General features: G+C 49.3%; 2 protein-coding genes and 5 non-coding genes across 8 annotated transcripts; 3 read left to right on the forward strand and 4 right to left on the reverse strand.

The window, feature by feature from the left end:
- Positions 1–9: 9 nt before the first annotated feature.
- Positions 10–827, reverse strand: YBEY (ybeY metalloendoribonuclease). Its single transcript, XM_042035312.1, has 3 exons — positions 478–827; positions 322–390; positions 10–208 (listed from the first exon to the last, which is right to left on the reverse strand). Exons 1-3 carry the CDS (start codon positions 814–816, stop codon positions 122–124), a joined length of 495 nt encoding a protein of 164 aa, XP_041891246.1. The 5' UTR covers positions 817–827; the 3' UTR covers positions 10–121.
- Positions 828–1,024: 197 nt separating this feature from the next.
- Positions 1,025–21,875, forward strand: LOC121667992 (minichromosome maintenance complex component 3 associated protein). Of its 2 annotated transcripts, XM_042035309.1 has the most exons (28): positions 1,025–1,889; positions 1,973–2,196; positions 2,826–2,904; positions 4,173–4,320; positions 5,081–5,277; positions 6,245–6,384; positions 6,769–6,966; positions 7,181–7,449; positions 7,636–7,798; positions 8,376–8,536; positions 8,974–9,218; positions 10,032–10,222; positions 10,864–10,964; positions 11,797–11,928; positions 12,594–12,707; positions 12,858–13,010; positions 13,414–13,611; positions 13,910–13,978; positions 14,701–14,835; positions 15,236–15,389; positions 15,810–16,068; positions 16,398–16,495; positions 17,293–17,683; positions 17,802–18,059; positions 18,544–18,673; positions 19,292–19,486; positions 20,121–20,271; positions 20,385–21,875. In XM_042035309.1, the coding sequence occupies exons 1-28, from the start codon at positions 1,040–1,042 to the stop codon at positions 20,541–20,543; spliced, it is 5,562 nt and encodes a 1,853-aa protein (XP_041891243.1). In that variant the 5' UTR covers positions 1,025–1,039; the 3' UTR covers positions 20,544–21,875. The 2 variants fall into 2 exon arrangements, with proteins under 2 accessions (XP_041891243.1, XP_041891244.1); XM_042035310.1 differs by lacking the exon at positions 19,292–19,486 and having other exon boundaries at positions 1,057–1,889.
- Positions 21,876–22,051: 176 nt separating this feature from the next.
- On the reverse strand, positions 22,052–22,133 carry TRNAS-GCU. The gene has a single exon. It is a non-coding gene; the product is annotated as a tRNA-Ser (tRNA).
- A 222-nt stretch (positions 22,134–22,355) lies between these two features.
- Positions 22,356–22,428, reverse strand: TRNAM-CAU. The gene has a single exon. It is a non-coding gene; the product is annotated as a tRNA-Met (tRNA).
- A 134-nt stretch (positions 22,429–22,562) lies between these two features.
- On the forward strand, positions 22,563–22,644 carry TRNAS-GCU. The gene has a single exon. It is a non-coding gene; the product is annotated as a tRNA-Ser (tRNA).
- Positions 22,645–24,103: 1,459 nt separating this feature from the next.
- Positions 24,104–24,175, reverse strand: TRNAP-AGG. Its single transcript has one exon. It is a non-coding gene; the product is annotated as a tRNA-Pro (tRNA).
- Positions 24,176–24,432: 257 nt separating this feature from the next.
- TRNAS-CGA lies at positions 24,433–24,514 on the forward strand. Its single transcript has one exon. It is a non-coding gene; the product is annotated as a tRNA-Ser (tRNA).
- Positions 24,515–24,526: the final 12 nt, after the last annotated feature.

A 24,526-nucleotide genomic window follows, 5' to 3' on the forward strand; every position in this document is an offset into this window, starting at 1 on the left:
GCGGCCAGGCCGAGCAGCAGCAGCGGCAGCGCCGAGGGGCAGCGGCCGCCGGGCCCCTGCGCCGCCATCCCCACGCCACGTCCGGGGCGGCGCCGGCGGAGCCCCGGCCTCTCTCGGTCTGTCAGAAGAGGCCGGCGGTGAGGGGCCGCAGGCGGGAGCCCGTGAGACGGTTCAGCGCTTCCAGGATTTGCGCTTCCTTCTGGTACATCTGCGGGAGCAGCGGCGGTCAGCCCCGGGCAAGCCCCGGCTCCTGTTACCAGGGCCTCTAGTCCACCCCGTGCCGGACCCCGCACACCCTCCCCAGCCCCGGCGCACCCGCACCTGCTGCCACTCGGGTTTCGTGTCGTGCCGGTAGCCGAGCAGGTGGCACAATCCGTGGGCTGCCGTCACCTGCACGGGGGGCGAGAGCACAACACGCGTGTTACCGACCGAGCCCCGCGCCCGCCCCGCCGCCCGCCACGCCCGAGCGGGGCTCACCGTCAGGACATCGTCAAAGTCCTCCCCGGTTTCGCGGCACTGCTGGTGGATGTATTCCACCCCCAGGAAGATGTCCCCCAGGTTGTACTCGTCACGGCAGCGCGGCCGCGGCAGCTCCCCCGCCGCCACTTGGTGGAACGGGAAAGAGAGGACGTCGGTAGGCTCCGGGCACTGTCGGTAAGCGCCGTTGAGACGCTGCATCAACGCGTTGCCGGCGCAGACCAGCCCCACGTCGAAGCGGGAGGCGCCCAGGGCGGCGCGCAGGGCGCACACGGCGCGGCGCAGCGCGGCCCGGCGCACGGGCACGGCGGACTGCGCGTTCCGCAGCGCCACGCTCATCACGGCGCCGCCACCCGCCAGGACCCCGCCCACCCAACGAGGCCCCGCCCCCGGAGCCCCCCCCCCCCCAACACCGGCGCCCACCAATGGAGACCCCAGCCGCAGGAGAGACCCCGCCCATCACCTGGAAGCCACGCCCGCAGCGCAGGTCCCACCTCTCTCCCCGCCCCTACGGGCCTGCCGCCGCCGTAGCCCCGCCCACTTCCCCACTGGACTCCGCCCCATGGCTGGGACCTCTCCCTCCCGCGCATGCGGATCCCGCTCCTCCCGGCGGTCCGAGGCCGCTGCTGTGGCTGCAGCGATGTCGGCGCGGGGACCGTTCCGCGGCCCGCCCTCCTTCCCGCCGCCGCTGCGCTTCGGGCAGCCCGCCGTGTTCGGCCAGGGCGGCGGTCCCGCCGGCCTCCCCTTCGCGCCCGCCGCCACCTTCGCGCCGCCCTACGCGCTGGGCCAGGCGCCGGCCCCGGCGGGAAACGCGGGATTCAGCTTCAGGCCGCCCACCAGCCTGGGCGGCTTCCCGACCTCCGTCGAAGCGTTGGGTGGCGGCCGCGGCGGTGCCTTCGCAGCTCCCGAGTTCCGCTTCAAGGCGCCCGAGAGCGCCGCCGCCTTCAAACCGGTGTCCGGCGGCGAGACGGAGAAGGGCCCGGCTGCTCCCGCTGCCTTTGCTTTCTCGTCGCCCTTCGGCTTCGCATCTGAGACGGGCCCCGAGGCGGCGGTGGCGCGGGAGCCTTTCTCGTTCTCGCGTCCCGCCGCCGCTTTGGGGCGGCCGGAGGAGAGAGGCCCGCGGGCGCTGCCGGAGGATCCGGGGGAGGCGCCGTCCAAGGGGCTGAAGCGGAAGGAGGAGCGGGAGCGCTCGCCGCGGCGGGCGGCGGCGGGCGGGCGGGCGGCAGCGCCGCCGGAGAAGCGGGCGGTGGTGCTGAGCCGGCCCCGCGGCGGGATCCTGTTCGGCCGCACGCTGGAGGATCTGCTGCGCAGCCAGGCCCGCGAGCAGCGGGAGCGCGGGGACGGCCCCGAGGCTGAGCGGGGACCCGCCGAGGAGCCGCCGCCGGCCGAGGCCCGGGAGCCCGCCCGCGAAGGTGGGCGGGGGTCTGGTGGGGCAGCGCGGCCGCCCGGGTTTCTCCGTGGCTGCTGACTGCTGTCATGTTCTTTCTCGTCACAGATGCGGCCCCCGCCGCCCCTGCTCGCCGGAGCCGCGGCAGCGAGAGCACGGAGGGTCTGGGGGGCCTGCCTGCCGCCGAGCTGACGGCCATCCAGTGCAAGAACATCCCTGACTACCTCAACGACAGGACCATACTGGAAAAACACTTTGGCCAGTTCGTAAAAGTTCGTCGGATCATGACCAGGCGTAATAAAAAAATGGCTGTTATCCACTTTTTTGATCACGTGAGTATCAGAAGTGGCATTACTCTTGGGTGTGTTCAGCCTGGAGAAGTCTCCAGGGATCCCTTAGAGCCCCTTCCAGTGTCTAAAGGGGGGGCTTACAGTAAAGAGAGAAAGCAGCTTTTTACAGGGACCGATTGGGAGAGGGCAAAGGGAAACAGTATAAACTAAAAGAGGAGTTAGGAAGAAATTCTTTGAAGGTGATGAGGCCCTGGCACAGGTTGCCCAGAGAAGCTGGGGCTCCCTCATCTCTGGAAGTGTTCAAGGCCAGGTTGGACGGGGCTTGGAGCAGCCTGGGATACTGGAAGGTGTCCCTGCCCATGGCAGGGGATGTAGCTGGATGGTCTTTCTGGTCCCTTCCAGCCCAAACCAGTCTCTGATCCCATGAAGAAAGATTTAAATCTGAGTGCTTGGGGTCCAGCGCTGATGAAAACTACACTCCTGGTTGTAGAAAAGCAGCATTTTTTGTGGAGACCAGTTCAGCTGATTGCATGTAGGTCTTAAGTGAGGTTAAAATACAGCAACCAGAATTTTTTGGGAATCGGTAAATGTTTCTCTGGCAAAAACTGTACTGTGGGTTTCAGTGTTGTGATGCCAATAGGTTTCCATACTCTGCTTTTGTTTTCTTTCAGGCCTCTGCAGTTCTTGCCAGAAAAAAAGCGAAAGAATTGCACAAAGACATAGTAACATTTTGGCAAAAGAAGAAAACAAGTAAGTCTGTGTTTCCAGACTACTGGGTGTTGTATAAATAGTGTGCCAGCTGCTCTTTTTTATCCCTGTTGTGCTGAGAATGATACCTAAATTATCTCCGTAGTAGGAGATATCACGGTTGAATCCTTGAAGCAGTCACACAACAGCAATATGGTGATGTTCAACTTTGTGCTTCTGTCCAGAAGTAGGATGTTCTTTGGGGATGTAGGAAAACCCAGTCTGAAATGCCTTGCTGCTGCCTCAGATCATGGACTGGGATGTGAGCTTCCAGCTTTCGGGAAAAGGTTCTGAGAACCAACCTAAGGAAAGTGTCCTGAGAACCTTTGCAGTGTCTGCTGACGTTGCTGTTCTGCGTATCAACAGTTAGACACTGTTTGAACCAAAAAAGAGAACAACCTACAGAGTTTAGATTCCAGATTCCTGGATTCCAGACTGTGCTTGGGATTAGGGCAAGAGGAGATTGTTCACTCCCCAGGGCAATACTTATAATGTCAAGTGCTTCCCTTTTCTTAGCTCCATGAGTGCAGTGTGTCTGCCTGTGAGATCCTAGCCTGGGGGTGCACTTCAGCTGCCAGCAGATGAATATTTCACCTCAGCTTTGACCAACCACAGCCTTGCCTTCCAGAAAACAAACAGCTGCAGAGTTGTCTCCCTGAGAATTAACATCTTGAAGCAGCAGCTCTAGGGCTGCCTCTTTGCCTGTGTCATTTTATCGTGGTGTTATGTCTGTGGCAGCACGTGTGGCAGCATTCTGAAATAACTACGCTGGGAGGGTTTAAGAAATCCAGTTGATAGAAAAGTTGTTGTTGGGAGAAGAAATTCTCCCTTCCTGCAAGTGTTAACTCATGCTGACCTGAGTCTTAAGATTGGGTATGTGAAATAAATATTTTCAATAGGAGCACTGGGAATTTTGATTTATGCAGGTGAAGTGGATTCATATTCCATACGGAGTTATGACTTTTGGATTATATCCCATACCTGAGAGAACTTTGATTCAGTTGAGGATCAGACTTCATTTACTGATAATTACTGTTACTGCTAAGTGATATTTTCTTGAAAAAAACTTACTCTTTATAGAGCAATGATCTTGATAGCAAGTGCTGGAAACTTGATACAGGTCCTAGTGCAAGCTGTTGTGGAAGTTTTACATGCATGTACAAGATTTGGAGTCTTAGTTTTCACCACCAGCCCCAAGAAAGAGGTCAAGAAAGAGCTGTTGCTTAAATTGCTTGGCAGGTACCTGGTTTCATGTTTACGTGTCATTTCAGGTCCAGCAAAAAGAGAATTTTCATCCAAGGAGAAGAAAGCAGGTGAAGATGATGGAAGGCAAAGCAGTGAAGAGCAAAGCTATCAGCATTCCCCTCTTAGAAAACCTTTAATAAGATCCTCTGCCAGCAGTGTCATGCCTGGGAGAAGGTATGTCCTCTCCTCTGGGAATCCACCTGGCAGGAAAAGCTTGGAGAAAAATGGTGATCATTGTGTGCCAAATAGTCATGCCCTCTTCAGGGAGGGTGCTTACCTTCTTTTCTGGTTTGTCTGAATTAGAAGCACACAGCTCTCACACCTTGTCAGAAGGATACTCTTAGTGGCTTATTAGGGTCTTCTACTTTGGATTTTGTTCGTGAAAGCATGTGTGAGGCATGAGAGAAGTGAACAAACACTGCAGAGCCCAGCTAGGACTGAGCAGTAATGACACTGTCTGTGGTCGTGATTCAATGAGCTTCTCAAGCAAGCAGTTTCCTTTGGAGGCAATTAGAGTTCTGTGGAATGAGAGTCTCCTTTTTGGAGTAGTTTGGATCGTTGTCTCATTTCAAGTGAACAGTCTTCCTGGTTTGTGGCAGTCACAGAAGTGGCAAGGTTGATCTTTGTCATACCTCAATGGTGTGTCTAGTCTGACAAAAGTCATTTGATATGTATACATAATTATAAAATTAGTCATATGTTGAGAATGAGTCAATGTTCCTTGATTTAAAAATTATGTTTGTATCTGGGGTCTGTAAAATTTTTTTATAATCTCTGTTGCTATAGAAAGCATGTTGGTTTTATCTCTGCACCAGCAAGCCGGTTCCTAACTTAAAAGTACAAACTGCTGTGCCATAGTGATGCAAAATGCTACAAGAGCTGTCCATTTCTGTCCCCTCTAAGACCCTTTCAGTAATACCTTTTCTGGTTTTAGTTCTCCAGCAAAGAAGCCTGGCCTTCGAAAGGCGCTGCAGTTTGAAGCCGAGCTGTTTGATTCCAGTTCTGAAGCGCAGAGCTCAGAGGGCTTGGGAGCTTCACTGTTGTCCCTCAGTAATCTGGTGGGATTGGTGGCTGAGACGCCTGAAGAGAGATACAGGCTCTTGGACCAGAGGGACAAAATCATGCGACAAGGTAATTAACACAAGTTAATGAATGTAACATCTGCTTCTCTGCTGGAAAGAAGTAAGTGTTTGGGTTTTGTGGCAAAGCTGTTAAAACACTTAAACACTCTTAAAGGAGTGTTTAATGTGGAACAGTCTGTAAAATATTCTCCTAGTATATTACTTTTTGTATTTTTTTCTTGTAAGACACACAAATCTGTTTTACTTACTGCACATGCAATTTCTTGTGTAGAGGGAAGGGCAGAATGTTCATCTTCTGTGAAGAGGGCATGTAGGGAGATCTGCACCTTTACAGATTCTTTAAAGAAAGTTACCCAAAGCCTTATGAATGAATGAACTGCATTTCATAGAACCACAGAATTGTTTGAGTTGGAAGGGACCTTAAAGCCCATCCACTCCCACCCCCTGCCATGGGCAGGGACACCCTCCAGTATCCCAGGTTGCTCCAAGCCCCATCCAACCTGGCCTTGGACACTTGCAGGAGTTGGGGCAGCCACAGCTTCTCTGGGCAACCTGTGCCAGTCCCTCTAGTATCTGTCCAAATTCAAACTATTGTACAGGTGAGAATTATTTCAAAAAATGTCCTTTTGTTTCACAGTGCTCGTTGTAATGCCTTCCAAGCTGTTCTTGCAGTTTCAAAACTGATCCTACTTCTAATTTAAGAACTTACTTTTAATATTGACAGACTTCTTGTCCACTTAATGCAGAATTTTGAAATTGCTGGGTATCTTTTAGAAGCTTCAGTCTTTTCATCAAAACTCTCAAAATGTGCAATCCCTGGACAGGCCTCAGAGCGGGGAGAACCCCGTCCTCGTTCATTTCTGACTGTATCAAGGTTTGGGTACAGCCGTACATGCTCAGGGATGTTTTGGCACATCAGTGTAATAGCTTATCGTGAAGCAAAAAAACCAAAACCCAAGAGATGCTTTGTGTTTGTTCAACTCTTTCTTTCTTTCTTTCTTTCTTTTTTTTTGTAGCTCGAATAAAAAGGACTGATCTTGGCAAAGCAAAAACTGTTGTTGGCACTTGCCCAGACATGTGTCCTGAAAAGGAGCGTTACATGAGGGAGACAAGAAACCAGCTCAGCATCTTTGAATTGCTTCTAGGATCTGACAAGGTATGAGATTCCCAGGATATCAGTATGCCTGATGCTCATTGGAGCTGTCAGTATTGTTTAGCTGATTACAGGGTTAATTCTGGTGCAGAAATTCTGTAGGCTGTTTCATTATTACCTTTCAATTCCCCATTGGAAAACAAGAATTGCTTTTTCACTCTGTCATGTCTTTTATGTAGTTAATTAGAACTATAGTTCCAAAGCTATAATTACATTATTATATGTAATTATCTGTAACCATATATAGTCTTGAAGGTTATGAGAGACTAAGTCAACGCTTCAGTAGTCTGCTCCTTACTGAAGTTAAAGGCATAGGTGGGATGAAATCTACTGCTGCAAAGTCGTACATACGTCTCGGATTTTGATTCTTTTCCTCACCTCTTGCAGGTGGATCATGCAGCAGCAATCAAGGAATATAGCAGGTCTTCAGCAGATCAGGAGGAACCTTTGCCCCATGAACTGAGACCCTCTGAGGTGCTGAGCATGACCATGGACTATTTAGTGACAAACATTATGGATCAAGGAGAAGGAAACTACCGAGAATGGTATGACTTCGTCTGGAACAGAACGCGTGGAATAAGAAAGGTAAGCACTGTGGATGGAGATGTTTGGTGATAAAAAGCAAAAGATCCCATCGTGCTGTAAAAAAGGGAAGCAAAAAGCAATAGTTGTTGAAACGTTTTGAATTGCAGAGTGACTCAAAGCACAGTGAAATGGGTTTTCCAGAGGTACTGCCAGGTGACTGTGCTCTTCCACTAGCTTAAAAAGACATGTAATGAACTCTTTATCATTCTGTTAGGACATAACCCAGCAACACCTCTGCAACCCGCTGATGGTGTCTTTGATTGAGAAGTGCACTCGCTTTCACATCCACTGTGCTCACCACTTGTGTGAAGAGCCCATGTCCTCCTTTGATGCCAAAATCAACAATGAGAACATGACTAAATGCCTGCAGAGCTTGAAGGAGATGTATCAGGACTTGGCTAACAAGGGGATTTACTGCAAGAGTGAAGCAGAGTTCCGAGGTTATAATGTCTTGCTGAATCTCAACAAGGGTGATATTCTCAGGTGGGAACAAGACATCACTTGTTTTCTCTCTTTGCCTCTGGGAAGAATTGAGTTTAGAATTAAATCCAGACAAATTGTAATGCTCCTGATTTTAATTCTGTGCTGTTAAATTTTAATTTCTGTGCTGTTGAATTCTGATTGTTCAATATTGAAGCAAAAGGTTTGTCGCTGTCTTTTGTTCCACAGAGAAGTTCAGCAGTTTCATCCAGAGGTTAGAAACTCGCCTGAAGTTAGATTTGCAGTTCAAGCTTTTGCTGCATTAAACAGCAACAATTTTGTGAGGTTTTTCAAGCTTGTGCAAGCAGCTTCCTATCTGAATGCCTGCCTCTTACACTGTTATTTCAACCAGGTGAGGAAAAGACAGATGGATATTTTTTAAAGTGTTAATGAGTAAGACAGTCTGGGATTTGGGGGAAAATCAGCAGAAAACTTAGTAGATATTGAGCCTTAAAAATAATATTGTTACTGCTTCTTCAGAAGTGTTAAAAATTTATCAGGAGCTTTCTGCTGTGATATGAAAGGCAAATACGGAAATGCTTTTTTTTTTTCTTGTAATTGTGTACAAATACATGTTTCCCTGAAAAATAATTGGGAAGCAGAGAATACATGTTTCCCTGAAAAATAATTGGGAAGTCCTGAGAATCTTGCAAAGCAAATATGAGCCTGCCGTTTCAGAAGCCCTTGCAAGGTGTTTTTTCTGTGCAAGAATCACAAAGGGATATGCTCGGAACAAATACCATGAAAGAGGAACAGAAACTAGAAAGCAAGCGCATAGAATTTAGAAAGAAAGTTAAATCGAAATAATTGTTTGTGTGTATACGTGATGACAAAGTACTGGTGGATTTAAACACGATTTTCATGTTTATTGTACACTTTATAGTACATTCTGGGCTCTTTCCTAGTAGTTACGTGGCCTTTTCCCCCAGATTCGTAAGGATGGTCTCAAATCCCTCAATATTGCCTACACTGTGAGCACCCAGAGAAGTACAGTGTTCCCCTTGGACCACCTGGTCCGCATGCTGCTGTTCAAAGACTGCGAGGAGGCAACTGATTTTATAAGTTACTATGGGCTGAGTGTATCAGATGGGTAAGTGTGAGGAAAATGATGCCTGGGAGGGTTAGCCTGATGCCATGCAAAGGGGTAATGTGGGGGAGCTGCTCCTGAAGGTTGGATCCAGAGAAAGAATAGGCGAAGAACAAGGGATGGGGTCTCTGTAGGAAAGAAGGATACAGTTCTGCTTCTTGGGAAACCGGCATTGTAGTGATGCCTGTAGGGTGGCATGAAGCTGAACGGTGCAAACCGGCTGTTTCACAGATGTTTGCCATGGAAATCCATACATTGTAAGGAATGTTCATCCAAACTTGGAACGTCGAGGAACTGGAGAAGGAAAAATCCCCTCGAGGATGCCAGTTAGTGGTCTATTCCTGTCAGCATTCAGAAACAATACGTTTCAGAAGTGAAAGCCCGTAGGTTACTGGAGCTTTGAGGATGTACTCCTGGTTGTTACTTTCACTTTTCCGCAGGGGTTACGTGGAGCTGAATCGCTCGGCTTTCCTGGAGCCAGATGGATTACCCAAACCACGTAAATCCCCGTTTGTCAGCCAGAAGCTCACTGTCTCTGTTGGGGAGGTTGTGAATGGGGGGCCCTTGCCCCCAGTGCCCCACCATGTACCCGTGTCCAGCTTCAACGGGCAGAACAAGTACATTGGTGGAAGCACCTCTGTGGATCAGGCTGGCAGTAGCCAAAAACCCAGCGGGGAAGCACCAGGTGAGAGCAAACCTCATTTAGGTTTTTTAGGTACTGCTCAGAACACACTGCTGAGTCAGTTCTGTGAGCAGGTTTAATGTACGGAGCAGGAACTGTTCTTGGCTCAGACATTGAAATGGCATGGAAATTTAGATGTAATGAAAGGATTACAATTTAAGTCATAAGAGAGTCACAGAATGGTTTGAGTTGGAAGGGACCTTAAAGCTCATCTAGTTCCAGCACCCTTGACATGGCAGAGGCACCTTCCACTAGACCAGGTTGCTCAGGTGTATTTATGTATCTGTAAAAGCCAAGAACAACCTGATTATTAAAATGTATTTCCCAATTCAGGAAATACACTATTGATCCAAATTTTGCCAACATAAGTGAAATAACAAATGTTTGACTACTTCAGAAAGCCAACTTCCCTTTGCAGTTTGCATGTTTTTATTTGCAGCTGTTTGTTGCACTGTGTGTATAAACATGTCAGTTTTCAGGTTGGCTGAATGTGTGCTTTTCTGTCCTTGCTGGAAGTACAGATAGTGTGTGTAGGTGCCAGATGTGCCTGACTTAAAACAGTTGCCTTTTTGGAAATATATGTGCTTGCTACTGGGGATAATGTGCAATTAAATTTTTAATTGTTTTGTATAAAACATTTATAAATATAAAATAGTTTCTATGATATATTTTTAACTTTAAGGCAACAAGCTGCTGTTACGGATTTATTTTATGACCTCCTGAGTTTTATCACACAAGCCAGCTTTTTGAAGAAAAGATCTGCTTCTGTTTGTGACTGATCTGGTTTCCTGAATTTTTCTCCTCTCCCCTCTCAAGAAGGAAGAGTGGAAAGCAGAGGTGTGGATTTAGAGGCCACAGCAGTAAGAGTCCAGCCCCCAGCTCATCTTCTGCCCTCACTGTTGCCTCGTCAGCTGGTGCCAGTCCTGCCTCCTGCACAGCCCATTTCCCAGCCTGCGGCACAGCCTGAGCCTCCCCCTTCAAAGCCTCAGCCTGGCTACTCGGACACGGTAGGGAAATATTTGGGAAAGATCTGTGAAATATAATAAAAGGTAACCAAATTCTAAGGGTATTTCATTTTTCTGGAATGTGCATGTATGTCAGATGAGACATGACAAAGTTTCTTTTTGTGGGTATGTGACCATGAATGCTGGGTCTTGAATGTGTACCCCATGTACCTGTGCTGTTTTTCTCCCTCCCACACAAGTTTTTGTGTGCTGATGCTGAACCAGTCTCGGTGTCTCATTGCTTTGTACAGTACAGTTGCCATATTCTACCTAGATAATGGTAAATGTCAGTGAAGGTTAGACCTGATCATTTGGAATTAAATCAGCTAGAATGGAAGTCTAAAGTAAAAAAATAGGAGTCTCTCTCCTTAGTTATGATTTCCTAAATTGACTTGCCCGTATTTAGTACAAAAATCTGCTTTTGTTTCTGGGCTGTTACTAACCTTTTAGATAGTCTAAATAGTCTGAAGTTTGCAGGCTGTTGTGTTTGGTCAAGTTGGCTCAGTTTGTAAGCAGAAATACAGATGATGCTGTGAATTACAGTCAATTAAGCAAGGCTGGAGAGCCTTACTCCCAGTTTACTCCCAGTTCCATCCTGAGAAGGACTGCACCTTGGTTCAGCTGCTTCCTCTGCTGTGTTGCAGGACATCGCTGAAGTGGTGGACGGGCTGGTGCATGACGTCCTCAAAGGAGAGTGCAGAGAAGTGGGCAGAGCAGGAGCAGCTTACGTGGCTGCTGCCATCTGGTAAAGAGCATTTATTGCTGGTTCTCCTGGAGTCTGTCACCACAGCTGCCCCTTGCCGTAGCAGCACCGTGTGTGAAGATGGTAAAACTAAGCACTGCCAGGTCTGTGGTGGAGACCGTGTTACTGATGCAGTGGAAGGGAAAGCAGACCTTTCTTCAGATGTCTGTCACATCCCAGCTCTAGCCTAAGGGGAGGCTGACCCAAACTTCTGGAAGCTTTGTCTGGCAAGAAACCTCTGTCATGGAAGGGAAGGTGCCCAAAGGGGGACAAGAGGAGCAAGTCCAGATCTGGCTCCTTCTCTGATTCTCATAAACATTTCCTCTCCAGGGCAGTTGGTAGAGTCGTAGATGTGGGATGTGACCCAAACAATTGTTGTTCCACCAGTGTTTGATAATTGCTGAATGGGGACAGCTGGCCCAGACTGACTAAAGTCCATTCCATGTGATGTCATGGTCAGCAATAAAACTGGGTTAGAGGAAGAAGTTGGGAGATCTGCGGCTTTCAGGGTGGACATTAGCTGAATACCCTCTGGGCACTGCTCTTCCTGTGCGAAGCGATGACTGGGCTACATTTATTTTGCTTGATGGGGGAGTGGGGGTGTTGCCTTTCTGCATTACAGTTTATTTATTTCCATCCATGAGTTTTCCTTTTTTCTTCCTACTTTCTTCCCTGTCCCAGTGTGGGGAGGGGAGTGAGCCAGTATCAGTGTGGGTGCTTGGCTAATGGCTGGAATCAGCCCACCACAAAGAGCAAGGTGTGGCTGAGAAAAGCATAGACTTGGGGCTTTGCATGAAAACCTGGCTTTGAGAAGAGATTTGCTGTTTCTGCACAGCGCCTCAGAGGCCACCGTGGAGGAACTCGTGACTGAAGTGATGGGGGAGATCCTCAGAGAAGTGGCTGGAAACGTGGTCAGTGTGGAAAGGCAGCGTGTCCAGGAGGAACAGCGCAGAGTGGAGGAGGAGAGGTGAGGCACGGCTTTTGCTGTGGGGCAGGGTGGGCTGGGTACACCCTGGACAACATAAGGACAGCAGGTGCCAACCTGAGTCCTTGTGCCTCTGCTCAAGCCCTGTGTCTTTCTGCCACAGGAGCAGAACAGTCTCACCTCAAACTCCCCTGGGACTGTGGAGGCAGGGTTCCCCTCTGCATTCTCAGGTGATCTGCTAGTTAGCATTTTGGCAGCCTCAGAGCTATTGTGAAAATGGTGGGTGGGAATTTTAGGAACTGTTATTTATCCAGAGCTTCCAGAAAGGGACATGCATCCTGGCCCTGCTGCATGCAGGAACTTTTCCTTCTGAGCGAGCTACTTGTTTGTAGCTTATTGGGGTAAGAATAAATAGAATCCTAGAATGGTTTGGTTTGGAAAGGACCATAAAGAACATGTAGTTCCATCCTAGCCATGGGCAGGGATGCCACTTACTAGACCAGGTTGCTTAAGGAACCCTATGGTCATCCGTGGTTTTGAGGGAAACCTGGCTCCATGCAAAGTTGTTTATTTAGAAACCAGATACTGGGATATCAATTTTAGGTGAATTAGCTGTTTGACGCTGCGTGTGGTGCTTGTGTAGCTAAGCAGCAGGTTTGCCAGTGTAAATTTTTTCACTTGTGTAAGTCTTTTCTCTGTCCTTCCAGGCAAAAGCAGGAAAGAGAAGAGTTAATAAAGCAGTTGAGCCAGTTGGTGGGTATGGAATTAATGGAAGAAGTAATAAAGGAATGTGTTAAAGAAGCTTCAACCAATGAGTTAAGGTGTGTACAACGTGCTGCATGCTGGTGTTTGCTTTCCCAAAGGTTTCCTAAATGTGATGGACTTCCCTGTTTGCATCTCAGCCAATTGAATTGGCATTTGCTGGAGGTCTTCACCTCAGCAGAATCTTGGTTTGTTTTATTTGGAACCAGATGTGCCTCAGAAAGAGACCGGCAAGCCCAGATTGCCCGGTGTTCAGAAGAAGTGTGTGGCCACTTCATGGAGCTCTTTCTGGAGGATGAGATTTTCCAGATTGCCAAGGAAACCCTTCAGGAGCTGCAGTGTTTCTGCAAGTACTTAAAACGGTGAGTCACCACCCTGGGACTAGCTGCTTCTCTTGGGAGCACTGGCATGGAGCAGTTAACAGAGATGGAACTACAGCTGTCTGGTTGTGTTCTATTTGAGACCTTACCTCCATGATAAGGGTAGACCTTACAGTCTTAGTACCAGCCTCTGCTAAATTACTGTATGTGGGCAGGGAACCACACCTTGTTGTAGTCAGGTAATGAGCTTGGTAGAGATTCCAGCTTCATTCTGCCTAGAAACTTGTAATAGTTTATCCTTGTATTCTTTCTGTTGATCAGTGGTTTTCCTGGACACCTGCTCAGTGTGTTGTGGTTGTTGTGGTGTCCATGGTACAAATACCTGATGACAAAGGTCTGCAGAAGAGTTTGTGAATGTGACCTATTTATCTGTTCTCTTCCAAAGGTGGAGGGAAGCAGTGGCAGCTCGGACAAAGTTGAAACGTCAGATGAGGGCATTTCCAGCTGCTCCCTGTGGCTTGGATTCCAAACATCAGCTGAAAGCACTGTCCCCCAGTGCAGAGTGGCCTATAGCCATGGAGAACTTGTGCAAGAGATTTGTAAACCTGGGGAATGGAGGAAAGTTGGGAATCTCTTGCACGAGGTAAGTAAGGATACTTCCAGTGGCATCAGTTGGCAATCTGGTTGATTTTAGGAAGATAAGTTACCAAAAATTCTTCCATTGTGAATGTTGGGTTTGCAGAACTGTTTGTTCTTAAATAGCCCCCAAAAGACTTTCTCCACAAATGCCATGACCAAGACTGAAAATCCAAATAAATTCTTCTATTAACAGCAACTTTCTGAAGCCTCTGTAATATTTCCCGGGCCTCAGTGTTTCTTATATTTGTTTTAAAGTACCTGTTTTACACCAAAAAATACAGCCAAGAATATTTTGTTTCCAGATTGAACTGGCTGAGAAACAAGACAGTGCATGAAATTAAAGTTCAGCACTTCTACCAGCAGTTGGTAAGGTAGGCTGGGGTTTGGTTCTTGTTTTCTTAAGAAGCAAGCTGCAACAGACGTGCCAGAGATAGCAGAAATGGCCAAAAGGTATGGCTAACCATGCCTGAGTGTCCACTTACAGCCTTGCTCCCGGGAGTATTTTGGAATAAAGGGAACAGGAAAGTCATAGAACCATAGGACAGTTTGGGTTGAAAAGGACCTTAAAGATCATTTTGTTCATCCCCCCACCATGGGCAAGGACACCTTCCACTAAATTAGTGGAAGTGTTGGGCCAGATGGTCCTCCCTGGAGTAATTTTAAGGATCTGATGGGTACTATGGGGTGTGATTCTGTACCTGGGTGGGATGGGGTCTCAGATGGGCTATGGGGGGAGAGGAGTAAGTGACCTATCAGTGACCTGGCTTGTGGCAGGAAAATACCGATTGAGATGTTTGAAGTGCAGCAGGAGGTCTGGCTTCCCATGGCTCCTCATGCTCTCCAGTGGCCTGGGTGTGTGTTGGATCAGTGTGGAAGTAAAGCAGTACACATGTGCTCCTGAAATTCCCAGAGTAAGGCTCATGTATCAGATTTAGCAGCTGCAGTTCCTGAAGGATGAGCAACAGATCTAAAGAATTAACTGAACAGTCGCTACTTGCAGTATTGTAACTTGTTCAGTGCAAGGCAGACATTCCTCAGGTGGGAAAGAGCCCTGGGGTGGATCTTTTCACCACTTTTTTTGTCTCTCTTTAAGTGATTTAGCTTGGACTCCCCTGGATCTCGTCTCGTTAATCACAGAACATATTCCAGTTCAACAAGAACACGTTTTTTGGAAGGCACTCTTGGTTTTGCCCAGTGATGATGAATATTCCAAGGATGATCCCAATAGGTAGGTTGAAGGAGTTGACTGCTGGGTCCCTTTCTCAAACTTCTTTTATTTAGGTAGAAGAAGATCAGTAATACACAGTCCTTGATGTAATTTTGCCTGTACCATGTCAAATTTCCAGCTTGTTTTTTTTCCTCCAGAGCACTCTAAACAATATAGCTGTAATTTATTACAGTGATCTGTATTTTCTAACGTTGTTTAATTCCTTTTGCTCATACTGAAAACAAAACCTTGATAGATGATAACTTCGTGAAAATTTATAGCTATTTATTAGGGCTATTTATCATAACCTAAATATATAGAATTATGATAGACTGTGGTATCTTAGAGGTGCTGATACTAAAACCCTAAAATGCCAGTTTTGACAACAAAACCCCCCAAAGCCCTCCTTTTTGTTTGCTAGGATACTGATGGATTGGTTGAAAGCCAAGTTTATGGGAGACAAAATCTGTGAGAAAAATGCTTCACATACAGACGGCAAAATTCAAACACTGATGTTATTTAGTTCTCATGTCATGCAGGGCAGCAGAAGCATTCAAGTCAGTGTGTGCATAAAGGTAGGTGAGAACAATTTCATGATACCTAAGAGGCCATAAGAGTAGGGTGGGCTCTTTTCCAGTGGATATTGTGTCCTGTCAGATGGAGGGAGATGATACTGGGAGGGATAGGGTTGTTGAAAAGGTCTGGAAAAAGATGGATTTTTTTTCTTTGGTTTCAATCAGCTGAGAAATACCTGCAGTAGCAGAACCTGAATCATCAATTCCTGGTCCCAGAGCAGGTGCTGAAGGACACTCTCTGCTCAGCTCATCTATCAGACACATCCATGTTGCCCTGACAACAGCTTGTCATCTTAGGCTGTGTAGAGCTCCTGGAAAAGGATATGAAAGCTGAATGGCAGTGACAATAAACTGCAGATATTGGTGTGAAAAAAGCTTTGTTTAGCTACTTCACTGTTGTCGTCTTTGTTGCCTGTCTAGGTGGCACATGGTGCGCTCTCTGACTCAGAGCTTGATATGGCTGAGACACAAAAGGACTTGCTTGGGACTGGTGGCCTTGTTCTTCTCCTGCCGCCCCGAGTTAGGAGTGAAGATGTTGCAGAAGATGATGTTTACTGGCTTTCAGCTTTGCTGCAGCTGAAACAGCTGCTTCAGGCCAAACCTTTCCACCCCATAGTTCCCTTGGTGGTTCTAGTCCCCAGTCAGGAAGAGGAGGCCATGGAGAAAGAAGTAGAAGATGGTACGTAATTATTTTTGTGTCTTGAAAGTATGAATGTTTAGGGCTGCCCCAAGTAGAAGTGTTGTGGCTGGTGCAGCCTCTCATTACATCATCCAGTAAAGGGAGAAGCTGTGAAGTACAGCACTTCCCAGAGCTTCCCTAAAAATCTTGAGGCCTTAAGAACTCACCAGTTTTGGCTTCCAGTTTTCCTTCACATACAGTATTTGATCCTGAGAGCCTGTGGGCAGAGATGGAGGGGAGCAGCTATGCAGTGAATGCAATGCAGAGCATGTGGTCCAAGGACTTGCGTTCTTTCTCTGTGTACATGATGAGTTTTCTTACTTTTCAAGGTTTGATGCTCCAGGACTTGATTTCAGCCCAGCTTATTTCAGACTACACCATTGTAGAGCTCCCAGGCTCTGTCAATGACTTAGAAGGCACCAGAAAGGTAGGAACAGCAAGATTCAGGAATTACTTTCCATTATTTGTGACTTTTGTATTTTCACTGACCAGAGATCAGTGCCATTTGCTACAAAAAACCCCAATTTAATCTAATACTGAAAACTGCACCGAGACCAAAATTCATGGATTACCTAAACCCACTCTTGTCAGCCCTGCCTGTCTTACTGCTCAACAGAGTAGTGCTGACGGTGGGTAAACCTTTTTATCCTTAAGCTCTTAGACGTAAAATGCAGAGGACCCTTTGTAGCTCTTCTGGTTGCTGTGAGATTACCCAGAGTTACCCCGTCTTGGTGGATGGGACTGAGATGCCTCTATCCTCTCGTGTTCTGTACACAAAGAAGATTGTACAGATCTCTCCCTGACAAGCCCAGAGTGATGCTCCCCCACAAACCTTCACAACTTAGGTCTGCACTTCAAGGACTGCCATGATCAGACATGGTATAGTCACCCTGCGCAGATTTCTGTGAATCTGTCCAATTTTTCTTGGATAAGTTTTCAACAACCCCAGCATCCTGCAGCAGGGAATTCCACTGCATACCTATACCTCATGTGAACAGCCTCTTTTTTGTCTGTTCCTGAGCCTGCTGTGTGGAAATTCAGTTTATGGCCACCTAGCTGGAGAATTACTGTTGCAAATATTGGTATGATGATACCTGATTTATTGGCCTTTTGCTGCATATTCTCTTGGAGAGTGTTATTCAAACTTAGGGTTGCAGGATTGAATCCTTTGTGTCCCGATCATTGCAGAGCAGTTTCCAACCCTCCCTCTTTTGTGTGTCGTAGGTCTCTGCAGCTGTGGGCTGGCTGGTATCCCAGTGTCCTGCCTCCCTTGAGCTCTGCAGCCAGACCCTTCAAGAGTACATTGAGGATGGGATTGATAGAGAATTTGGCAAGCGTTTCTACCACGACTGGAAGGAGAGGCGTTTAGCTGGGCTGCCACCCCAGGAGCCTGGGGTCATCATAGAGCTCTACAACAGCGTGCTGCAGTTCCTGTCAGATGTGGCATCCTCAGAGCACCTTTGTGACTTGTCTTGGCCTGTCACAGAGTTTTCAGAAGCTGGGGGTAACAAGGTGTTGCCCCACCTGCAGTGGAACATGCCAGATCACCTGGCCTGGCTGAAGAAGGCTGTGCTGTCCTTCCAGATCCCATACCTAGATCTGCCTCCTTTACGTGGTAGGTACTTCACACTCCAGTATCTTCTTGGCAGCACGTTGTTCTCCAAGATGTGCCTGTGCAGTGTAGGTTCTGTCACAAATTCTTGCAGCTTAATTTGGGCTTTTTTGTTCCACAGCTCCCTGGCGTCCTGTTTGCCACATGATTTTTCAGTATGTCTCACAGATTGCAAGTTCTTCCCACACTCAACCACTGATCCAGTCTCAGGTGGAGAATCTGCTGAGGAAAACTTACCAAAATTGGAAAACCAGAACAACTGGCAACTCTGATGAAGATGGACCTTCTGTTGATGAGATTCCTTGGGATTGTATCTTGGCAGTCTGTATTGATCATAAACTGAGAGACTGGAAACCACCCAAACTACCTATTGCTCCAGGTATCGTGTCCTCCTGCAGCATGGATGATGCTTCTTTTGTGATGGTATTTAATATGGTGCCAGCGGTGCCTTTACATACAGCAGCACGTGATGTGTAGCAGGGAGGCAGCTGTGGTCTTGCTGTGTTCTGCACGTGTCTTCTCTCTGGAGTGTGTATTTAGTATTGGTTGTGGCTTGACTTGATCCTGTGACTGCAGACGTGGCTCTGGTCAAAGTCTTTCAGCCCTGCCCTCCCAGTGGGAGAGGGTTTGCATTAAGCAAAGGCCAAGAGTTACCCCTCAGAAGCCATGTGAGCATGGAGGGCAGGCTGCCACAGTTAATTATCACTTTCATTGATTAATGAAGTTTGTCCCAGACTGTGTTTGAAACGTGTTTGAAAGTGAACAATCGCTTTTCTCCCAAGTTGCCCTTTTAATACTGAGCTTCTCTTCTGAAGGAGAGAACCTGTGCAAATGATAAACGTTGGGCTTGGGTTTATTCACAGAAGCAGTAAGTAAAGACGGTCAGATTCATGTGTACTTCTTCAAGGAGCATTTAAAGAACTACACTGTGCCTTTCTCGTGGGATCAAGCCAGGCTGAGGACACAGGAGGAGATCCGGCAAGGCCACGAGAGGTGAGGGAGCCTGCATGGTGCTGAAAACCAGCACTTGGCATCTTCCCAGAACCTGCTTGCGTACATCTCCCCTAAAATGATGTACAAGCTGAAACAGGGTAGTAAGCAGATTTTATTTGTACAGGGTTACTCAGCTCTCAGAGAAAGGATTGCTTGGGGAGTGCTGAAAGTGTCTAAGTGGAGAAATTAACTTCTGCCAAAAAAACCTGCTGCTGAGGCTTTGGAGTTGTGCAAAGCATGGAGGGAAAATAGTGTGAGTCTGAGAAAATGCTAGATAGGTTGAGGGGGAAGGATGCCTTAGAGCTGTGTGGCAATAAAGTATTTGAGGTGTCAAATCTAGCTCACTTCCCTAGCCACTCTTTTCCCTCTTGGAAGTTTAGCTGCAGCTCTGCTGTGTAGTGAGTGATGTTTGGGGTGAATCCTGTGCTCTTGTCAGATTAGTTCCTCTCTAATCCCATGCACAGGTGGTGGTGTGTTGGACCCTGGCACACGGGCATTATTTCTCCAAATGATTGCTTCTCACTCCCTGCTATTTCCAAGGTTCAAGCTAATAGGGAAAAACCAACACATACCAATTCATGTGGTTTTGCTTGTTGTTTTTTTTCCTGCGTCCTTCAGGTCAAACCTAAAATCTCCCAAGTCTTTTAAGAAACCCTACAGCATCTCCATGGTGCCGGGTCCATATGGCTCCGGCATGAGCATGCTGCCAGGTCAGAAAGTGAGCATTCCCAGCACAGATGAATTCAGAGACACATCCTTGGCCCAGGAGTGTCCATTGGCACAGCTGAAATGGGAAAAATTAGAAAACAAGAGGTAAGTTCCCAGAGCAGCATCTTTTCCTTGCAGCTCCAGCCCAGGGTTGTAAACAATTTGTAACTTGTATGGAATAGGAAGTTAAACTGTGCTAGAAAAGAGCCCAGACTGTCTCGAGTTCCATCTGATTTCATCTAGCACAAAAGTGCAGTTCCCTATTACCTCCTCTGTGCGTCATGGGAACAGTCCAGGATGGTAGAAGTTCTTGGAGCTGTCGGCAGTGTTTGGAAACTCTATGGTCAGTCACGCCACCAGGCCTGAAGCAGTACAGTGTGTACAGTGGTCTGTGTGTCCCCCAGTGTCACAAATGTCTACAAAGTCCTCTCTGGGATGTCAGGTCGTAGCAATGCAGATCACAAAGGTGAAGTACTAAAGCTTTTGAGGTTAGTCCAAGAGGTTTTTGTCTCTTCTGCCTTCCCATAAGTTGAGTCTCTTCAGTCTGTGTGGCTCCTTTCTGTACCGCATTCTTCTGTGATGGATTTCGATAGTTGCAGTGGGGTACATCAGACTGTTTGAATATGGCTGTGGAGATAAGATGCTTCTGAACCCAAAAAACCCCTCTAAGTGTAACACATCGGTTACAGGGACAAATCCAGGCTGCCATCTGACTGGTGCTCTTGCCCTTCCCATCCAGGTTTGAAGAACAGCTGCAGCAATACCTAGCTGAGGACATGGAGCCCCTTGGGGATCTCTTGGGTCTTCCTCTCTACCTCCCCCAATCTCTGCTCTCCACCCCAGCTGCCACCTGCCCCTTGGTGAAGACTCCCATGTCAGCTGCTCAAGAGGTAAGAGAAGGTGGTTCTGAGCTAAACTAAAGCTCTGAGGAGTGCAGTAGCTGCAAAACCCGTAGTGGGAATTACCTTGGGAGAAAGTCTCAGTCTCATCTCTTTCTGCCCAGGCTGGGGGTCAGGAGGGACACAAGGTTCCGGAACTGGAGCGAAGCCCTGCGTTGTCGGACAGACTCAAACACTTGCAGCAGCTCCTCAGAGCCACCGAGGAGGCTGAGGCTGCCTCCGAGCTCCACCTCTCTGCTCTGGTGGACATGGTGGACATTTGAGCCGAGCTGAGACACGGAGATTCAGGAAAGAAATCCATGTCCAGGTGATTGAACAGGTGCACTCCTGGGGCACGTTCCAGAACAAGCAGGTGTTCTCCTGGGATGAGAACATGGAGCAGCCGTGGGGCCTGGGCCCTTGGCCCTTCTCACATGGCTGCATTGCACAGGGCCAACGCAGCCCCGTGTCATGGATGGTCTGGGACTCCCTCCTTTTCTGCTCCACAGGCACGGAGACGAGTCAAATGCTTTTTCTTGGAAGGCCTTAAATGGCAGTGGTGTTTTTTGTTTCTCCCAGCTCTCCACAGCATTGTGGGCAAACACAGCTTTATCAGGTTCAGCTGTAGGGTAGCATGGGTCTGTGGGAGCACTGGACCAATTGCTCTCCACAGACAGTCCCTGAAATGTTGTCTCAGTCTGTGCTTCCTTCATGCAGGAACTGCCTTGCAGCAGCACTGTGGTTTAAAGTTCCTATTCTGTTCCCAGGAATGTCAAAACTATGATTCTCAAGTTGGAGCAGCATTTGGCCATGTTTTTGTTTATACTTCCTGTTGCTCAGTGCACATCCAGAAGAATTTTTGTTCTTCTGGGCCCAAGTTCTATTTTATTCAATGTTTTCAGCATTAAAAACGGGTGTGAGGTGTTTATTCCACAGATTCCATGTCATGCTGGAAAACAGTAGTCTTCAGTAAACAGCTATGGAGAAACAATTTTCCTTTTTTTTTGGAAGAGCAGATTGCCTGCATTCTCCAGCATTTAAAAGCCTTTGGAAGTTGAAGGCATTTGGTTTTAGTTTAATTCCCAGTAAATAATATGAAGATGTACTTCATGTCTGCAGTATTCCTATACAGCTAATCTTTTTATTTTTCTTACAAAATCAGCCAATTTTTCTCAAACAGAGCCTTCTGCCTGGTGGAATATAAATTACTGCACTAAACTGATTATCTAGTGTGCCCAACCCCGGCTGAAATCCTCAGTAGTCTGAAACTGTTGATTGCCTTCCAAAAAAGTAATTTTACAGTTTTCTAAAGTAACATTTCATTTGTATTATTTCTCTTAAACCCAAAATAGCAATAGTAGCTTAATGCTAAGTTGAAATAAATTTAAATTGGAAAGTGTGTGCTTTGAGGCTGTTCCTGCTCCACATGCTTTTGTTGGGCTGAGTTTTGTTGAGTTTAACTGGTTCCATGTGAAGGGAGGCCTGTGTCCTGCTTTTGACGTTCTCAGTTTACCTGGAATCCAGCTGTCAAAACCTAACAGAGCTTTGGGCGTGTGGCTCATATAATTTGCTGTAAATTGTGTTCTGTATTCAATAAAATTTTTAGTGGCTTGAAAGGTGCCTTGTTCCTCTGTAAAAGCTCATGATATGGGATGCTCTCGAGGAGGGGGGTGGCTGCTGTCTTTTACCCGGGGGCGTTTTGGGGTATCACTGCAGGGGGGGGCTGGTCTCTCTCCCGGCCCCCCCATATAGTTTACCTGTGGATGGGGGACCCAGGGCAGCAGCAAAATCTCGACGAGGGTGGGATTCGAACCCACGCGTGCAGAGCACAATGGATTAGCAGTCCATCGCCTTAACCACTCGGCCACCTCGTCCCGCCGCGCACGGCTCGCGCCTGCGCCCGCCCCGCGCCCGTAGGAACATCGCCCGCCCCGCGCCTCCGCCCGCCCCGCGCCCGTGAGGGTCCCGCCCCGTGGGAACCGCCCGCCGCGGGGGCCGGACGAAGGCTCCCGTAGTGTCCGGGCCGGTCACACCGCGGAGCCGCCTCGCGCGGCCGCAAAAAAAAAAAAAAACAAAACCAAGAAACCCCAAAATACTGCCCTCTCTGAGGCTCGAACTCAGGACCTTCAGATTATGAGACTGACGCGCTGCCTACTGCGCTAAGAGGGCGTTGCGACGCCGATTTCACGTTGGGCCTCCAGTGCGCGAACCGGCGACAGGACCGGGACGGGCCGCGGGGCAGGGCGGGAAGGGGCTGCGGCGGCCGCCTCAGGCCGGCAGGGGGCGACACGGCCCCGCGGCGGGACGAGGTGGCCGAGTGGTTAAGGCGATGGACTGCTAATCCATTGTGCTCTGCACGCGTGGGTTCGAATCCCACCCTCGTCGGGATTTTGCTGCCGCGCGGAGAGGACTGGGGACTTTTAGGCTGGGCTCGGATTCCTGCGGCACACGGGGACTCGGCGGGAGCGGGAGGGGAAATGGCACCAGCAAGTGCCTGGTCTACCCTGGCATCTGCATCCTCCCCAGGGTCAAAAGTCACCGGTGCCCTGCAGATTTTGGGAAAGGGATGGCAGGAAAAATTGACGTAGTTCCTAAAGGGCCAGCCAAGCTCCTTATGTGGAGGCGCTGGAAGTCTCTTATCCAAGACTCGTGGAAAAGAAAGCACTCAGAAATCCTTACAAGAGCGATTACTGCCAATAGTGGCTGTTGAGCAGCCAGGCGATAATCTTCCGAAAGGTGGGTGCAACAGGGAGCAAACTGGGACAAAGGAGGTCTAAAACCATGGATGGATACCCTGGATACTGTGGGGAGTGTGGGCACAGAAGGCATAGGTGGGTTTTTCCCATCAGAATTGTCGGTGATTATGCCTGTTCGTTGTAACTGGAAAAAAAAAAACCGACAAAGAAAGGGCAAAAAAGGCAAAGTGCAAATCTCATCCTGCATGTGGTGGGAGCCCAGAGGGGCAGAGGAGAGTGCCCTGGTCCCACACCACCCCAAGCCCCCACTGGCCCCGGGATGCTGGGTGGCTCTGGGTGACCTACCTGGAAAGGGATCCAAACAGCTCCCTTCTCCCCACCCAGCGGGGATTCGCCCTCTCCTGTGGCTCATCCTGACCATTGGACAGGTCTGGGCACTCCTGGGAAGGTACCTGAGACGCTGCCAGGTCCCTCCAGCCAGCCCTGCCAGGTGTAGGAGCCTGGAGGGTGGGCTGTGGGCAGGGCAGCCATGCCGAGGGGAACAGATCCTGCTGCTGCTTGTGAGGCTTGCAGGTGCCACAGGGCAGGGACAGGAGTGGCTCCTGGGTGGGAGAGATGCCCTGGTCACTGCTGTGTCCAGCGGGGGACCCTGGGGACACTGAAATAAGCTTTCAGTAAAAGTGTGCATCCAAATTGCTCTGAGTCAGCACCATCATTGTGAAGGGCAAAAAGGGGCAGTGGGAAACCCCCAGCAGTGCCCCCAACTTGGGGCAGGGAGGTAAAACAGCCTCCCAGACCCAGGCACCACTGGAAGTCGAATCCAGGATCTCCTGTTTAGTAGACAGGCACTTTGGCCAGCTGAACCATGGCGCTCACCGGCCCCACTGCCACGGGTGTCCCACGGCCAGAGACACAGGCCTTCCCAGCCCATCCCCATCCCGCTGCCACCTCAAAAATAGGATCACTCTGAGGACCAATGGGTTGGGACTCCAGGGACAGGACACAGCCCCGTGTGACGCTCTGTGTGCCACGCTAAGCTCAAAGCCCCGGCCCTGCAGGTGTCCCTGAGGGGTAAAAGTCGATGGCCGGGTCCCGTCGGGCTCCGCACCGGCCAGGCGGGAGCAGGGTGGGGATGTCCAAAAAAAGAAGGGCTCGTCCGGGATTTGAACCCGGGACCTCTCGCACCCTAAGCGAGAATCATACCCCTAGACCAACGAGCCGGGGTGCGCTACCCCTCCCGCGCCCCGCCCTCGCCCGGCCCGGCCCGGCCGCTGCGCGGACGCCGCTGCCCGGGAACCCCGGCCCGGGGCCGCTCCCTGCGCACCGCCCGCGCCCGCAGCCCCGCCGGGACACAGCGGGGGCAGAGCGCTGCGCGTATGCCCCGCACACTGCCCCGCACACTGCCCCGCACCGCTGCCCGCCACAGCGCGGCGCCGCCCGCACCGGGGCACGGCTGTCCCCCGATGGCGGGGCCGGGGCTGTGATGGCCGAGGGGTGAAGGCGTTGGACTCGAAATCCAATAGGGGTTCCCTGCGCAGGTTCGAATCCTGCTCACAGCGATGGGTTTTGCC

Source organism: Corvus kubaryi, unplaced genomic scaffold (genome assembly GCF_017639235.1).
Source record: "Corvus kubaryi isolate FWS band 111438036 unplaced genomic scaffold, C.kubaryi_AGA036_p1.0 37383, whole genome shotgun sequence".
Taxonomy (NCBI): Eukaryota; Metazoa; Chordata; class Aves; order Passeriformes; family Corvidae; genus Corvus; species Corvus kubaryi.